The sequence below is a fragment of the Oxyura jamaicensis genome, chromosome 4 (assembly GCF_011077185.1).
Source record: "Oxyura jamaicensis isolate SHBP4307 breed ruddy duck chromosome 4, BPBGC_Ojam_1.0, whole genome shotgun sequence".
Lineage (NCBI taxonomy): Eukaryota > Metazoa > Chordata > Aves > Anseriformes > Anatidae > Oxyura > Oxyura jamaicensis.
Genome location: NC_048896.1, coordinates 61,680,046 through 61,698,962, shown reverse-complemented (window position 1 = coordinate 61,698,962; position 18,917 = coordinate 61,680,046). Strand labels below are relative to the sequence as shown.

Sequence of the window (18,917 nt, the reverse complement as noted above, 5' to 3'; positions counted from 1 at the left end):
AAATTAACAGGATTTACTTCATGATTTTAGTGAAAGATTTGGTTAGGCTTTTAGTACAGAAATTACAATTAAAAGTGCTGTGATTGGCTTGAGCGTAAATGACTGGTAAAAAAGACAAAGCCTTACTCTTGGGATTGACAGCTTTGAGACAATAATAAGTTAAAGAGGAAGACTGCTCTCAGTGCTGATGATGTCCAGCACTTTTTTGAATGTCAGCTTGGTCCTTCTCACCAAGCATGTTTCACTGTTATCAGTGTGGTCCACCTGGGTTATTATTTTAACCAGTGATCCTAGTATTTGTGCCTCACAGCTCTTGTAAGGCACATTTTTGTTAAGTTCAGGATCAATATGTATAGTATCATGGTCAAGCCCCTGAAAGAATGCCCTTTGTGTTTGGAGGGAGCAGCTCTCTGTTAAGATCAGAAGTAGGGTACAGTATGAGCCAAAATAACTGTAGCTTCAAGCACTAAAGCAAGCAAATGAGAAGAAATCCAAAACTAAAATTTTGTATTTAGCTCTCACTGTATGACCTAGTCACTTAACTCCTTCTCCACTAGTATCCACGTCTTAGTATTCCCTGTGGTGATGCAGAATGGAGTTGGTCAGTGTTTCTGAAACACCTTGTGATCCTGAGTGACATGGTAATATACAAGTCCTCTTGTGCTCAAGTGCTCATTCTAGCCAAGTTCTTGATATAATATATTTAATCATAAACATTTAATGTGATTGGGAACTACACCCTTGCAATAAACAACTTATTTGTGTGTGGCTTTTGCAGGCAGCATCACTGACAGTGGATTCCTGCTCTGAGGATCAGGAGCCAGGCTATTGCACTGTTAGCAATGTGGCTGTTTCCACTGACTGGTAAATAACTCTTCATTTTGTGGGGTTTAGTTCTGTAAAATGAAAAAAAAATCAGAAGTTTGGAATAATAAACATGCCCTTAGCTTAGTCTCTGGGAAGGGATAAACACCTAAGCTTCACACCTTCAGGAGGTGTGCAAAGGTCTGAAATGCCTCCCATCATTGTAGAAGCACATAAAATTTTCTATGTGTCCTGCTGGTTGCCAACTCGGGCCACATTCCCATATGCATGGGATTTGTTCATCACAAGGAGTTTAATAAAAAATTCTCAATTCTCTACTCCATCTCTGTCCCCAGGCTGTGGGCACACACAAAAAGCCCACGTAAGAAGCTGTGGGTAGTCCAAGCTGTGACATAAATGGGGGTAAGACGTTTTGCCTAATGGTATGGGATTTCACATCAGAATCCAGGCAAAATTAACAGATCAGAATATCAGGCATGTGTAATTACTGATAATTTTTAAATCTTAATTAAAGAGTAAAACATAAATTTATTCATTATAATTAAATTGCTTTTAAATATAAATTACTGCTCTTAGACAGTTTGCAATACTACAATATTTAGTGCTACAAATACGGAACAAAACCTACTCCACTTTTACTTTTGGAACCCTAACTACCTTGCCAGAACAGTCTTAGACTCAAAATGCTATTACTGTAGTAGCACCTATATTTCACTCTGGTGTTGTTCATTTTGGGTCTTCTTTTTTAAAAAATATACCTACAATTTCTCATGAAGGTGTAAGAAATAGCATTACCTGATTACTGTTTTCTTTAAATACATATATATATATATTACTTTGACATTTTTTTTAGTACTTTCCAGATTTCTTTTTTTACAACTTTCATTTTTAAACATCAGCCAGTACAGAAAGCAAACGTTGTTGTTGTTGTTGTTATTTACCGTAACTAACTCAGAAGCTCCTTTTTCAGAAGCACTTCCTTTCTTTAGATCCTCTTTACAGGTAGCGAAATCTTTAATCCCAACCATTGTTGCTAATTTGTTACAGTAGTCACAATCATATTTCCTGACACAGGTGGTTTCCTCACTAGCAAAACAGTTATATATTTGTAAAATAATGAATCCATCTTCCAGCTGTTTAAATATCATCTATAATTCAAACCATAAATGAGTGAAAATCGTTATTCATTTTGTTTTCAAGCACACTGCTTAGTCAAGTGAATAGAAATTTTGACATTCGATAACTTAGTGTGAATTTAAATGTCATCGAGACATATTTCTGTCTCCCCTCCTAAAGATAAAATGCAAATTTTGGACGTGGGACTTTAGCCACGGCCCTTGCTAATAGTTACAGTTCCCTTGTTGTCATTGCTATTTTATGTCTGTTATTGCTAAACTTTTCTTTCTGCCTCTTTTATAGGACTCTTGATGTACAACCAAATCGAGTTACCGTTGGTGGCATCAGGTCAGTTGAGCCCATCCTTCAAAGGAGAGGACAGGTGGAAAGCCATGATTTTGTGGGCTGTATAATGGAGTTTGCAGTCAACGGACGTCCCCTGGAGCCCAGCCAGGCTTTGGCAGCTCAAGGAATCTTAGATCAGTACGTCTGCTATATATGGTATCAAATAGACAGCATTTACGATATAGAAAGCCAGCATGAAAGTCAGGCACTATTCCATTCAAACATCATTAGGTATTTCTTGTAAAAAAATGGCTGTAGAATTTATTATAAAGTGTGAAAAATTTAGGAAGAAACTGAATTTGGATGAAGAATTCACAAAAGATTATATAAACTTCAAAAAAGCAACATCATTACATTTCTGTTGCTGATCATTATTAATGTTGCTTCGCAGGCTGAAATCGAGTAGCCCTGTTATTGGATTTCTTTATAAATTCCACCTGGGTTTGACAGTACTCATATAGTTCACTGAACCTCTACTCCCTCTTATTTCTTTTTAATTCACAATGTCTGTTCTATCACTCTGCCTCTCAAGTATCACTGAATTCCCCTCATATGCTCTGAGTGGTCTTTCAGAAATGATCAGCTATTTGATTCTATTGTTTTTCCATCTCACTATTCAAAGCCACAGTTGTAGCAATAATGTCAGTCTTACATCCAAATTCATTGGCTCACCCTTCCTCTTTTGACCCCCAAGTTTGCACTGTGCTTTGTGATATGTAGTCTCCGGAAGTCTGCAGTGTAAAAAGCACCTAAAAAAGTTTACTCATCTCTTGCATAATGGAAGATTTGAATTTTACTGTCTCTAAATTCCTTTCTCTTTCGTAAGGCTTTTGTAACTTGATGCTGAAAGTTGGGATCTCCTTAGAAACATCAGCTGTCCGAGGAGAAAAGCCTCTCAGTTTTTGCACCTCTGGGGGAAAGAAAGGGAATATCATTCAAACACGTGACCCTTTCCATGACACTTGCTCTGCTTGTTTGTATGCACGTACTTCAGTATCTTCTTCTCTGATTTGTTTCAGATGTCCCCGGTTAGAAGGTGCTTGTACAACTAGCCCCTGCCAACATGGTGGCACTTGCATTGATCACTGGTCGTGGCAGCAGTGCCACTGCAAAGATGGACTGACGGGAAAGCACTGTGAAAAATGTATGGAGAGGGTTTCACTCTTTCTTTTTAATCTACACCTAACTATATGGTTGAACTGATTGCTGTTAAGAGTTTCTGTTCAGGGGCACAGGGTAATGAATTTTATGAAATAATGAAAACAAGTAACATGCCTGCCTGTTAAATAATTATGAAGGAAAATTCCACAATGAACTATTGTCCTTCCATGAGTTAAAAATAGCATCAAGTTGCATATATTATGTTTTCTTGTCTGTACATGTCTGTATATCACATTTCAGGTAACTTGCACGCATTTAAAACTACTGCTTCCAATAGGGTGTAATCACTAACCAAAATAAAGCTATCCTGTAGGGAGGGATTTGTCTATTGTTGGGAGGTAAGAGGGTAAGGGAGAAGTCTTCCCTTTGCATAAACACTATGTGCACGTGCTTATGGCTCCTCTGAACTGTAGGCCTTTTTATCAAATGACTGTCAGATTATGTGCATGAAAGTATGGCAAATGTAAGTAAATGCAATGGGATTATTAACTTCAGTATGGATAGCTCTTTAAATCTGTACAGGATTGTCTAGGAGAGCAAAGTGATTTATTTCCGTACAGTTGTAATATAATGGCTGGCTTTGTTTTCTTACATGTCCCATTATTGTTTAGCTGATTTATATGCTTTTATTGTGCCAGTTTACGGAAGAATTTTACCATAATTTTAACAGCATTTGGTAGTCAATGCTCTGCCATTTTTTATTCGTTTTATGCCACCACAAATAGAAAGTCATTATCTCTGCCCTGAAGAGCTTAGAGTTCAATATATCATGAAACCCTGCTTGCAGTAATGGAAATAGTAACATCCCTGGGAAGGAATTACAGTTCCAAGAGCCAAATTTTTTTCCCTACTCCCTCACTTGTTCCCTAGTGAGTTTTAATTTACTATTGACTGATACCAGCAGTAAATTACTAGCACACTCCCACTCTCAAACACACATTCTGGTTCAAGACAAAGAATAGAGGGGGTGAAACTGCCATTCACTCCTGCTCTCCCCACTGACCTGCTCTGAACTTGATCTCCTCCCTGAAGAAAATGGTTGTTATCAGGAAGATGATCACTGTATTGTAGCTGCAATGAGCTGCATACTCAGTATTTCCCTGTCCTTGTCCCAGATATTACTGCCGACACTGCCTTATCGCTGGAAGGCAAAGGACGACTTGACTACCACATGAGCCCAAATAGGAAGCGTGAATACATGATGAGACACAGTGCTAGAGGTGCCAGCCCACGGCCCCTGAATGTGGACCGCCTGGAAGTAAAATTCAGGACAAGAAGCGAGAATGGGATTTTAGTTCACATCCAGGAAAGCAGCAACTTCACTACCGTGAAGGTAAGATTACAGCTAATGCTGAGTTTGATTTGATTGGACTGCCTCGTGCATAGTGATCAAAATCACATTTTTCCATTACTCTTGCTGTTTCCTTTCTAAAACACAAGGTCTTTAACTAAAGCTAGGCACTGCTCCAGTATCATTAATCTTCTCAACAATTCCCTTGCTATTTGCCAAGGTATCAGAAGATCTTGATGGCTTTGTATCTAATCAGTTTTGTCCAGATGCCAAATAGTGACTGTTTTAAGGCAGCAGGAATGGTACATATTGCCATATTTGTTATCGTCATTAAGTTACACTCTACAGATCAAATCGTTTCATCATTGGCCTTTTATCTTCTGATTTTTCAGGCCTCAAACCCAGACCATCCTTAAGCTAGCAAACAATTGCCAAAAAGTTTTCATGAATTCCTACTAACATGGCTCATGCTTATCAAACTAGGAAGTAAGGGATAACTTGACTTCATGAGGTTACCCACAGAGCAACGTCAATATCAAATTATTTGGAGATACATAGCTGAATTAGTGCTTCAAATGCCACACAGTTTTCTTTCCCAAGAGTTTATTGCTGCAAAAGTTACCTTTCTCAAGAGAAAGAGATGGTTCAGTTCCTGGCTATGACTCAGTCCATTTACTCATAACTCTAAATGAGTACAGCAGTGATGTTGGCAAGCCCCTTTATTGGGTTGGTGTAAGCTCCAAGTTTCCTTGACTGCTGTAATGCTTTCCAAGTTTTTTTCCCTGACTTTTAAAGAAACTCATACAGAAATTCACACTTTCTAAGCTTCAGCCCCGTTGATATTGTCCACCTGCCCAAATCCTGTGCTGATCAGAGCTTTTCTGTCACACTGGCTGCTTTTAAGAAGCAAGTCTCCTGTAGTTCACTGGCATATGCTTTTACCATGAGAAAGTTTCTGCCACAGTCATATTAGCTGATAAGATCTAATTATTTTGTGTTCTGGAGTTAAAAATAAAGAACACAAATACTACCTTTTTTATCTGTAGTAGACTTTGTAATGTCAGCTCTCAAGCTTTAATTAAAAACAAAACAAAACAAAAAAAACAAGAGAGAAAAAGAGAGTTGCCTTTCCTGGCCGAAAGCACTAGTGGTGTATTTATGCAAACACTTATTATTGTTAGTACTGGTGTAGTTATACAAGTAAGTGGAGAGTGTCAAGTCCCAGCCCCAGCTGCACAAAGGCAAAGAGCAGAGGTTCGCCTAGTAACAGATGCAGTCCTTTAAGGAAGAAGAGGTAACTTCAGTGTACCGCCTGTTGCCAAAAAGTTCCCCGATGATGCTAGTTAATAAAATAGAAGGTCTGTTTCACTGTAGTTAGTACTGCACCACTGCACTAACTGTAGTTAGTACTGCACTCCTGCACCACTGCTGACACCCAGGGCTTCCTGTGGTGGTGGCCCAGGATGTCGGCGAAGCCAGACATATGTAGGTCTCCTTAGCATCTCAATATACTCCCAGTGCAGAAGATGAGTTTTAAGAACTTCCGTTTATAGCTCTTCTGTCCAGCTTCAAAGCAGACATTTTCTTAGCCTGATTTTGGGGTATTTTAATATGCTTGTTTTCCAAAGTATAAACGTTCAGAGAAAACCTGCATGTGGTTTTAATATGAAATTGTGCTAGAGAAAAAACTATACACTCTGTGACTACCTCCATGCCTTTACGTTTTTCATCTGTAGTCAGCTGAGTTTGGTACAGCTGGGATTGGGATAAAATTAGAGAAACGGTAATAAATTAGACCCACTGAGACTGCAAGCAACTGATTCATTACATGATGGATGTAACCTCCCTTTAAAAAAAAAAAAAAAAAAAAAAAACTCAACCTGGAGAAAAGGGGTCTTATTTATGATATAAAGAGCTCCTTAATCTTGGAAAAATGAAAAAAAAAAACTAGCAGATTAAATTAAGCAATAGTCAAATTCAGATGGAAAATACCCCTCAAAAAAGCACAAAAAGGAAAAAGGCAGGGGTTTCTTTATTAGTAAAGCTCTTTGTCACAGCATATTTTCTAACAAATAATGCATGCTACAGCTAATTCAATTAGAAATAAGGGCAAAAATACGGCTGGTTAAAAGTGAAATTACCTGTCTTGTTTTAGCTGAAAATCTCATATAAAATCAGATTGGATTCACATAATGTACCTCTAAGATCTATGAATTGTATGAGTAGAGAATGTGGATTACACATTGCCTATATATGCTAACATATGCACATATTGAGTTGCAGAAATAAATCAGAACATAGCTCATTTCAACACTATCTTATCCAGTGGGCTATAAATCTGTAAAGGCTAGTGCTCAGATTTAAGACAAATAAGAAGCAATTTGCTCAGTAAAGGAGATTCAGAATATTAGTAAAGTTGAATCATTCTTATAGTTAGAAATATGTTCTCTTTAGTGGCTCTTCTTTTCATTATAGCCTACTTACCAGTTACTCAGCTATTTAAATAAAAACTAGAAATGAGTGTTATTCGATATTGTCAGCATCAGCATTTGTTTCAAATTTAGAAATACTTTGTACTTCAAGGAACCAAGAAGAACATTCCTTATATTTTCCTGGTCAAAGAAGTCATGGACCAGTCTTGTCTCTGGAAATTTTATTTTGTAAAAACCACTGCTATAATATTTATGAGCATTAGTCACATGAAGTTTGAAAGAAACAGAAATAGCCCTTTAAAGTCAGAAATCAGTATGGAAATTATCAATTGGTGGCAGGTAAATAGTAATACAATTCTTCTCTAATATGGAATTAGAAGATATAAGTTTGTGCTTTATCCTTCCATAAGCTTAGAGGGTATTGTCTGATATGGTATTTTCCTTTTTGTTTATATGAAGACCAAAACACAAGACAGTATTTTCATGGAGTGAAAAAAAAAAAAAAATAAAACTAACAAGCCAATGAACTGTTGCAAATATAAATATATGTATATATTCTTCCCAGTTAGTCTTTTTATAAATACTTATGATTATGGCAAAAGGTATTTAAAATGTAATGATCATCTGTGTTACTGCATTTCCAAATATAGGGTTTTCTTTGGGCTGTATGATAATTTAGATGTCTGCCACCTCTGTTTGCTAATACCAAAAAGCATCTTGTCTTTGAGAGGGAATTTTATCAGTGAGTTCCCAAATAGTCCATCTTCAAATAAACCAAATTATGGCAGGTATAAGCACAGTGTGTGCACATATTAACCATTGCTTTTCTTGATTCAAACGGAATACGTGCTAGATACATTTGGCACAGGATGCTGCCAGGACATGAGCATGATCTTACATCCATCTTGAAGCTGATCTGTATGAACAAAGGTTGCATCACTAAAGAATTAAATCCAGAGTATTCAACAGTTTCTGGAAGATGGAACAGCATTCTTGTAGTCGGTGTGTCACCTCACAGTTCTTCCCAGGTGAACATTATTTTTCCTGGAACAAAGCGTGCAAGGCTCAGAGAGTTTTCAACATACCAGTGTCTCTGACCACTCCTGGACAATGCATGTGCACGTTCTGCACGCTCCTGTTGCAGATCAAGGAGGAACACAGAAGGGAAAGGAGTTGTCTTATTTAACACATATGAGCAATGTGCAGAGTAACAGAGATGAATATGGAAGAAAATCTGCAACAAGTTGCAGAGCCACTGTATGAACTTGCATAAAGCTTACAAGTTTGTACAGCCCTTAGGAGGTCAGCTGACATGCCCAACTCTTAGACAGTATTTGACAAACTTGTGTTGTTTTTTTTTCACTCCTTTATCTTAAATCTAATTTGGGGATCATTTAATGCTGAACTGATAAGAGGTTTAAAATCCTGCCACAAAAGTGTGGCATTATTTGCAAAGAAAAAGCAAAAAAAAAAAAATTCACAGATATAATACTATTTTTTTTTCTAATAGCTAGCAAGTTTAAAATCAGTTTGCCTGAGGAAGCACCGTTTGAAAATGCACACAAAATAATAGACTTTACAAGTCTCTAGAAAGATTTTTAAAATACATATATTTTTCTGCAAAATGCAAGTTAGCAGCAAACAGGAAATTGGAATCTTGCTCAACTCCTGACATACATATTCCTATTGTGTCATCATACATATTCCTATTGTGTCATAATGAAAACTAGATGCAAGCTTTTGGGATAAGGACAGCATCTGTTCATTCTGCAGAGCATTTTCTCCACTTGCATTGATGGAGAAGGAAGTTTGTCTTTTATTGGTTAAAATGTTTTGTCATGCGCACACCCTACAGCTGTGTTCTCAATAGGTTCTCCTCTTACGAGAGTAGCTGAAGAATGAGTGGAGCGTAATTCTAAGTTTTCTACAGATGCAGTAATGAAATTAATTGCAGCCAAATTTTTGGTGCTAAATAACTAAAGCATTTGTAATATAAAACGGTTGTTTAGGGAAAAATACACCCAAACGTCTTACTAGAACCAAGGCCATGTGTAACTGTACTGAGTAGGCATTACATTTCTTATGTGTATATAGGGGCAGAAAGTAGTCTGTAACGATCTTTTAAAATGATGCATTTTGCTTTTTTTCTGACCAGATAAAAAGTGGGAAGGTGCATTACGTATCTGATGCTGGAATTGCTGGGAAAGTGGAGAGAAATATCCCGGAAGTGTACACTGCGGATGGCCAGTGGCATTCTGTACTCATTGAGAAGAACGGCTCCATCACTATCCTGTCAGTTGACAAGACTCATAGCCGAGACATTCTCCATACCACGCAAGATTTTGGTGGAATAAATGTTCTTACAATTTCTTTGGGAGGAATCCCACCAAGCCAACCTTTCAAGAACACAGTTGCAGGTATTATTTTTTTTAATTCTTTTTTAAATACAGTGCACATGAGCACATTTGACCAGACAAAGGGTGTCTGTTTGCTTAAAAGTTGCAGAAAGTACTGTAATGCTTTATCAGTAACTAATATACTTCCACACTTTGCCAGGAAAAATGCAATTTGAATGAGTAAGGATTGCAAATTTTGTTCCTTTAATATACACTGCAGCCTTGTTATTTTGAAAAGACGGCATTCCATCTGCAGATCTTGTTGGAGGCAGGGTTAGGTTTTGCTTGCTTGTCTGCAAAAGAGTTGTAATGATTTTGTTATGTTAATGGAGAAGAAAGGACCTATTCTCTACCTGGGTCAGAATCTGGAAAATCAAGGCAGACCTACTGAGGCAAAAATTCTAAATGAGAACTTTGTCTCTGTAGGGGTTTGATAAATACTGCAGGATTTAGCCTGTTATTAATATGATTAAAATATTTTCTGAAACTCCAACTTCCTCCTCCTTTATCCTGCTGTCAGATGAAGAATAGGATTTATTTCTGAGCAACAGAAACCAAGGACAATAAAGAACCACCCTCTGACCAGCATCTAACTGTAAAATCAGTAAATCAGTCTCCCTTAAGAGTTAAAGTAACTGCCTTAGACCCTGGCAAAATATGTAGATAACATATATTTGATATTATTCCCCCAGTAATAAGTAAAGATGGAAGTGATTTTCACTAGAAACTGTGAGATATTCCAGACAATGCAGGCATAGGTTTCACAAAGTTTTTTATATTAAAAGATTTTCCTGACTATAAGAAATGAGACCAGATAAAGTAACTTTGAAAGCTGCAAATTCACACTTCACATTTGTGTATTGTGAACTGGTTTGAAATGTGGTATGAAATCATATGAATGCTATGCTTACCTTTTCCCTTTTTACATGTATGTTTTATGAGCAGCGTATACATGGAAAAGCCAAAGAGGCTTTTAAGAAAGCTGGAACAAAGTAAATTGAAGACACTAAGTTCTCACTGTCTAATGCAGCAGCAGACAAGTTATGATTGTCTGCCTTCCACTATGATAGTATAATCCAAAATCTCATGTTCATATGATGTTTTTTTTAATACTGGATTACAATGTGTACGACATACCAAGGATTTACAAGGGGGAGACATAAAACTCTGCATGAACTCAGATGGTCAAAAATATCTGAAGCACTGTTAAAGGCAGACAAAAAACATACATGGGTGACGATTCCAGGGCTGTGAAGCTGGGATATCCAATGTTTTAAAACCTGGGTAGACCTGACAAAATCCCAGTTGCTGTGTGTCACGTCACTGCTGAAAGGGACCACCAAGCACGAGGCAAGCTAATCCTCCATTTTGCTTGGTCTCCAAAGTGAACCTAAATCCTCAATTTCCTCTTTATTTGGGAATGTGAAAACAGCAGAAAATGAAAATATAAGTAATGCTGAAGGAAAATACAGCTCTTTCAAAATGGAAATAATACAGAAATAACATGCTTGCTTACAAAAAAATCCTTGGACTTTCATGTCCCTTTACGCTATATGACTTGCATCTCTGAGCAAAACTTATTTGACATTGATACCCATTCATATTTCATTTCTGACATCAGAAAGCATTCAAATTTTAAAACAACATACTTTGAAGCTTACAAATCCATAACAGCACCTCATACAACTCGAATATATTTGCTTTTTCGAGACAGTCAATATTCATAACTTTTAACTCTGCATCAGCCATTTTTATGGATATTTACACAACTATTCATGAACTTACTATTCATAGTGGCTATTCTCTCATTCACAAAGTACATTTGCAGAAATTAAACTTCCTCTGACACTAATGATGCATGGAATATTTGCTCCTTTTGTTTCACTCAAGTGCAGTGCTTCAGAACTGAGTAGCGGCACTTTTCCTGCTCCTTGTAGATTGTTTTTGAAGCTTAATGGCTGATAAATTGGTCTTAAATATTACTTTAGTGTAAACCTGGCACTGTGAATGGTATCCCAAGGACCATCCCTCAGAAGTTAAGGAGAAAGAAACGTTTCTTAACAGCAATCGCACATGTTATACCTGGGAGTATAATTTGCAGTCAAATCTGTGCATACCATTTTGTCACAGCTCTGAGCAGAGGCCAGCGTTAGGTTGTACTATTCTAAAACCCTTGCAGAAAGGATTAACTCTTAGGAACACAGAGAATTATTAGGCTGGCAATAGACTTCACACAACTGCACAAAGGCTGGGGATAATCCATCTCTGTGGGCTCTTGCGATGCTGAAACTCTGTGTCACCTCTGGCAAGGTAGCACTACAACTAAGCTATAGGAAGTTTGGGAAAAGCTCCCTTTAGATTCAGAGGCACACAAGTATTGCCATGAGCAGCGCCCTTCCTTAGCACTGTAAGACAGGAGGCTTAGCTGAAGCACAACAGGAAACTTCAGTTCTGAAAGGGTAAACTGGAAAGAACACAAGGGAAATCATAGCTAATGTTTTTTGTTAGCACAGCCAAGCCAGCTGTGAACAGGTTTCCCTACATGTGGATGATAAGAAGTTATAGAAATATGGGAAAATTAGAAAAGGAAAACATTCACATATATTGAATGAAGTCATTAGAGGAAATATTTGTTCAAATTCATTTGAAAGATATTAAATACTATTAGAATAGATGTTTCCCTATAGTAACCATTTGAATTCTTGGCTTATTTACTGAAATAAGTGGAGCCATTCATTTAGCTTCTATGTAATGGGTCTATGAATTGAAAATTAATTGAGTTACTTTAATGATATATTTTTAGAAAATATAATGTTTCTGCAAAATCCAAAGATCTCATTGCTTAGTATTTTGGCAAAATGGTTACTTAATATTTTAGCAAGATAATTTTGCTCTAAGGGGAAACTACTTTGTGATAAAGATCTGAGAATGTTCTTCAGACTTCCTTTGATGAGCCTATCTGTAAGAAAAGCAAGCTACAGGCACCAAAGTAGCTATTTGCATTGCAAAGCTCAAATCTAATCTGCTCAGCAAGTGACAAAGTTGAGTTTATGCGTGGGCAACTTGTTTTTACCCAAAACACATTTTTTCATTTCATTTTGTATTATGTTTTTCCTTCATTTGAACTATATTGCCAGTTTCCAAACTCGAGATACATATTTAATAATCAGGCAGTAGTCCTTTCTCCTGTGCAGCTTAGCTAATTTTCAAAAGCCAGAGCAACATTTTGAATTGTATGTAGGCTTCTGCTAACATTTGCCTGTTCTTTCAAAGCAATGGAAGTGCAAAACATTTTGCAGGGCTTCTAGAAAATGTGATTTGTTTATTTCAGTTTCTTAACTGCAGGTTTGAATACATTTTGTTTATTCACATAAGAATACTTCTGTTGCTTTGAAATTTTAGTGTTGAAGTTAAAAGCCTTGACCTCTTTGAATTCTGATTTGGCAGACTTTAAATAAATAAAAGTGTTTTTGTAAGGTATAAGGGTTACATCAGAAATTCCAGGTATGAGCAGCCTTAACCTTCTCTTGCTTAGAAGCAAATTTCAGCTCCTATCAAATATGTACCCCCCAAAACTGTCAAAAGTTTATGAACAAAATAGTCATTAGAACTAAGAGGAAACTTTTAAAGAAAGCAAGAAAACATTTCATGCACCATACTCTAAATGATTCAACACAGATTGTTAGATAGTGAAACATCTGAACAGTCTGTCCTTCAAGTGAAACAAGTGGAGTTACTCAAAATTACACCAAAGTCATTAATATCACAGATACTTCTACTTTAATTACAACGGAAGGTAAAAGTGTGGGGAAGCAACCATAAGCTCAGTACACCCAAGACGTGTTTGTGAAAATAAGGAGGCTTTATTTAGTAACTAACAGCACAATTTGCACCACATTTTAATACAGCATCACAAAAGAAGGCTGCCATCTCCGTCATGGTCTTGGGATTTGCAATTTGTTGCTTGTGTGTTTGTTTTTCCTTTCATTCCAGAGGGGTAAGATACATACTGCAGAGTTTCTAATCTGCTGATCAGTAGCAGAATTTACCTTTAGCATGGCATCAATGCTCAGAGTTTCTTCTGTATCTTCTGACAGTGCATGCTCAATCTCCAGATCCCAAAGTGACTAGTGCTTTCTTTCCTAGGCTTCGACGGCTGCATTTCCTACATCAAGTACGGCGAGGAGAGCCTCCCCTTCGCTGGCAAGCACAGCCTCGCCACCCTCTCCAAAACAGACCCCTCGGTTAAGATTGGCTGCCGTGGCCCCAACGTCTGTGCCAGCAGTCCCTGCTGGGGCGAGCTGATGTGCATCAACCAGTGGTATGCCTACCAGTGCGTCCCGCCGGGCGCCTGCGCCTCCAACCCCTGCCAAAATGGAGGCAGCTGTGAGCCCGGGCCACACGCTGGCTTCACCTGCAGCTGCCCTGAGGCGTATGCAGGGCGGAGGTGTGAGACGGTGGTGGCATGCCTGGGGGTCTCCTGCGACCCTGGCCATGTCTGCAGATCAGGGCTCAGTGGTGGCCACGTGTGCCTGCCATCTCCTCACCCTGCTGAGCTGTCCCTGCCCCTCTGGGCCGTACCAGCCATTGTGGGCAGCTGCGCGACGGTGCTGGCACTGCTGGTCCTCAGCCTCATCCTCTGCAACCAGTGCCGAGGGAAGAAGTCAAAAGCCCCAAAGGAGGAGAAGAAAACAAAGGAGAAGAAGAAAAAAGGGAGCGAGAATGTTGCATTTGATGACCCTGACAACATCCCACCGTATGGCGATGACATGACAGTCAGGAAGCAGCCCGAAGGGAACCCAAAACCTGATATCATTGAAAGGGAAAACCCCTATCTCATCTACGATGAGACCGACATCCCTCATGCCACAGAGACCATCCCCAGTGCCCCTCTGGCCTCCCCCGAGCCCGAAATTGAGCACTACGACATCGACAATGCCAGCAGCATCGCCCCTTCGGATGCTGACATCATCCAGCACTACAAGCAGTTTCGGAGCCACACACCAAAGTTCTCCATCCAGAGGCACAGCCCACTGGGCTTTGCCCGGCAGTCCCCCATGCCCCTGGGAGCCAGCAGCCTGACGTACCAGCCGTCGTATGGGCAGGGCTTGAGGACGACGTCTTTAAGCCACTCGGCCTGCCCTACTCCCAACCCCCTGTCTCGGCACAGCCCCGCGCCCTTCTCCAAGTCGTCGACCTTCTACAGGCACAGCCCGGCCAGGGAGCTGCACCTCGCCATAAGGGAAGGGAGCCCGCTGGAGATGCACAATGACGTCTGCCAGCCCGGCATTTTCAACTACGCCACTCGGCTGGGGAGGAGAAGTAAGAGTCCGCAGACCATGGCGAGCCATGGCTCCCGACCGGGCAGTCGCCTGAAACAGCCTATTGGGCAGATCCCTCTGGAGTCTGCTCCTCCAGTGGGGCTGTCCATCGAAGAGGTGGAGAGACTGAACACCCCTCGCCCCAGAAACCCCAGCATCTGCAGCGCCGACCATGGCCGGTCCTCTTCCGAGGAAGACTGCAGAAGACCCCTGTCCCGGACGAGAAACCCAGCCGATGGCATTCCCGCACCCGAGTCCTCCTCCGACAGCGACTCCCACGAGTCCTTCACATGCTCCGAGATGGAGTATGACAGGGATAAGCCCATAACCTACACCTCCAGGATGCCCAAGTTATCCCAGGTCAACGAGTCCGATGCGGATGACGAGGACAACTATGGTGCAAGGCTGAAGCCCCGGCGGTACCCCGGCCGCCGAGGGGAGGGAGGCCCCGTGGGGGCACAGGCGGCCGGCGCCGGGGAGAGCTCCTTGCCCGTGAAGCTGGGGCAGCAGGCGGGAAGCTTCAACTGGGACAACCTCTTGAACTGGGGCCCGGGCTTCGGGCATTATGTGGATGTTTTCAAGGATTTGGCATCACTTCCTGAAAAAACAGCAGCAGCAGCAGCAGCAAGTGAAGACAGCAAAGGTGGTACAACGAAGCCTGTTTCCAAGGAGGGGGAAGCAGAACAGTACGTATAGGCTTTGTCTCCAGGTATTGCCACAGGGCAAGGCCATGGAACAGTCAGACCATTGTATGGTTGTAGGAAAGGAAAGGTCAGCATTCACACCCCAGGCCAGTTTGGTTGGAGGAGACTTTGAAAATAATAACCATTATGCTGCTGAAAGAGACTTAAAACATTTTTAATTTAATTATGCTTGGATGAATTTATTTCTCCTGCATGCAATGTATTTGGAAACAAGATATTTGGCATGCAGCTTTTTAAAAGGGTTTCCTATTTACCATTGTTTGGTTTGTGATTCTTAAATTAATAATGCTTTGTTCTGAAAATGAACTAATTTTTTTTTTTTTAATTGTGAAGGATGTGCATATTGTCTCCAGCTACTAACGTATTTTACAATGCAAAAGTATTGAGGATTTAATTTTCCTTAGGAAGTACATGGAAGAAGGATGATGAATGAAGGAATTACAGTAGTAAGGTGTCTCAGAAAACGTAGTTACCATATCCTGCAGTTGCTCACATGTAAAGATTATGGAAGAAATCAGCTTGAGTAATTGCTGGCAACAGTGCTGTAAATCTTATTCCATACAAGAGGTGCTAGAAGCAGCTCAAGCTGGTCAGCACTTTAGGAGATACTGTTCTTTTCAGCTTGTTAATTTGTTTGTTTGGGGGCTATTCTGTCTTCTTTTGGGGATTTTTTTTTTTTTTTTTTTTTTAATTGACAAAGTTGTGTGAGAGCTTCTGAATCTCTGTAAAATATATGGGGATGCTCAACCCTGTTCCTTGCCTGCCCTCCTTCAGTGGTTCCAGTGGGAGGGCAGTGCTCAGCATATGTCAGCACAGCACAGCCAGGTCACCTGGCTCACAGCATCATGATCAAGGGGAACGAGGAAAGAAACTCCATTTCCACATCTCTTGGCCTCTCAGTGTAGCTGTGCAGCTGCTGCAGCCTGCACTTCTCCCCAGATCCTATTGTCCCATCTGTACTCTGGAAAGGTAGTAGTAACACTCACCTACCTCACAGGGGTGTTGTGAGGACTAAATAGTTAACTCATCTGAAGTGCTTAGAAATTATAAAGCACTATAATAAGTATTATCATAATTATTATTAAAGCACTGCCTAGCCTTTTTGACCTTTGGAGTGGCATTTTCTGCATTATATGATTTTCTATGATGAAAACTTTGAAGAATTATTTATTGTATAGAAAATTACTGCACTCTAGCATTTTGGAGCGGATATGAGGGAAAACTACTTGTAGACTCATTAATGTAGCTTACTGTTTGACTCAAATTCCCTTGGTTTTAGGATAAGTAGAACTTCACAAAGCCCTTACATCTTCATGCAGATCTGATGAATCTATTGTACTGTGTAAAAACTGCAATTTTTTTTTTTACCTAAGCTGTGTTTTTATATCGATATTTTCCTATGCTGAATAGTTTTCTTACTTTCAGGGAAGGTAAGAAAAATACCTTTTTTACATTTGTTACTTATGTAACATCCATATTTTTCACATTTTGATAAAATTGTAACATACTGTATGCTTTCTACTTGTAAATGCCAATAATAGAATTAAAATATTTATTTAAAATCTTTAGTGTGTGTTATTGGAAACCTTTCATGTGACTATTTCTCATTCTTTGATCTTCACTTTTATTAACTTTTTTTTACAGAAATTGGACTTTAAGAGGCAAGTTGGTGGCATAAAATATACATTCAGTGTTCAGTCAGTGAAGGCAGCACAGGTATCACTGTGGAAATTAAATTAGTCTCTCTGCAGAGGGGCAGCACCAGCCCAGAATGCTTCTTAAGGTACTGCTATGTATTGTAGGGTTCTTCCTCACAAAGGGATAAATTTTGCCAAGGGTGAGAGAAGCATTTAGTGTATCTGTCTTTTACATCATGAATGACCTTGATTGGTTTAAGAAGTAGCAGGTTTCACCTTTCTCAGGGAGATGGAGAAGAGTTAGTATTGCAGCATTGTGACATTGTCAAAACGTACAGTCTGCTTTCAGATTTCTAATAACATAACAAAACTGCATTTTAGTCCATAGAGGATTATTAATAGGAACCAGTTTTATATTTGTTAATCAAGACTTCTATCTCTATTCAAACCTGAATCTTTCCAGTAGATAGTTATGGGTGTGAGAACAAGACTCTGCTGTAACAAAGCAGCAGTTGGACAATAAATAACTGCATTCCTGTATATTTATAAAAAAGTAAATCAAACTTAGACAACTTGTTGGAGAATACAAACAGTGAGAAAGTTAAGACTACAATACAAGCAAGAGGTGAGTTCTGAGGTTACCATTTTTATTGATGTATTTTTTTTTAAGAATTTAGAAGAATAACAAGTTTTCTTATCTTGTTTGTTTTAGAGTTTTTTGGTCAGCTTATCTTGGAACCAGCAAAGAGGAATTGATACTCTCTTTAGATAAAAATGCTACCAACTTTGTCTTGCCCCACGATAGTGAAAAGATAATGGGGCAAAGTAGCACACATTTGTATATAAGTAGTTTCTTCTGAAATAACTGAGATACACAAATGATTTTGAAGTTTGAGAAGCTGCTGTAATTAAACATCTGTTAAAAAGCTGTACGTTTAGTTTGAATATTATCCTTTAATACAAACTATACCACATCCAAGCATTGACTTTAGTAACACATGAAAACTTTAACAAATGAAATCTTTTAAATATAACACCAAACATATTGAGAGCTACATTATGCCACTTAAACATTCTGAGATGATTAAAAAATCTTGTTAAGGGAAAATAATGGCCTTGCACAAAATTTGTCATACCTTTAATACAGTTTACAGCTTATTGAGTTGCAGTGCATTCTAAATGTTGACAGAGAAAATTATAGGCTTTGCTGATTTCCTTGTTTCTCTGTTTCTGAAAAGCATAGAGTTGTTTTTGGTACTTAAATATATCCATTTCTGTCTCAATTCCTTCATTAAGGGAATGAGAAAAAGGCTCCAAGTGAATCATGTGAAACAGTCATTCAAAACTATTCAAGTTGTGAGGAGCAAGCTGCATAATTCCCCTGCTTCATCGTCTGAACTGCATGGTCCTCTTTCAAAGTCTGAGACGTTATAAATCACATATCAGGAAAGGAAAACAGTCTGCACTGCTCACTTCAGTGCCCAGGAGCTTTCCAATATATCTTATGTCAGCAATGTGACTTTAATTGACTAGTCTTTCTGCAGTCAAGCAAGATTGTACTGTGGTTAAAGTTGTACTATTACTTGACTGTTTGCAGGACATGGTTGATGGTTTCTGCCATCAGCTGCATCGGATAAGACTGATTAATGGACATTGTACATACATTACTCCAGGTGTAACATCTACACA

General features: G+C 39.1%; 1 protein-coding gene across 1 annotated transcript in view; it reads left to right on the top strand.

Moving 5' to 3' along the window:
• Positions 1-17,153, top strand: part of FAT4 (FAT atypical cadherin 4) — a 144,026-nt gene extending 126,873 nt beyond the window's left edge. The window contains exons 12-17 of the mRNA XM_035325202.1: positions 779-864; positions 2,245-2,424; positions 3,306-3,430; positions 4,563-4,780; positions 9,326-9,587; positions 13,713-17,153. Coding sequence (XP_035181093.1) covers positions 779-864; positions 2,245-2,424; positions 3,306-3,430; positions 4,563-4,780; positions 9,326-9,587; positions 13,713-15,583 — 2,742 coding nt within the window. The 3' untranslated portion in view covers positions 15,584-17,153. The remainder of the gene's footprint in view (positions 1-778; positions 865-2,244; positions 2,425-3,305; positions 3,431-4,562; positions 4,781-9,325; positions 9,588-13,712) is intronic.
• The last annotated feature ends 1,764 nt before the right edge of the window (positions 17,154-18,917 follow it).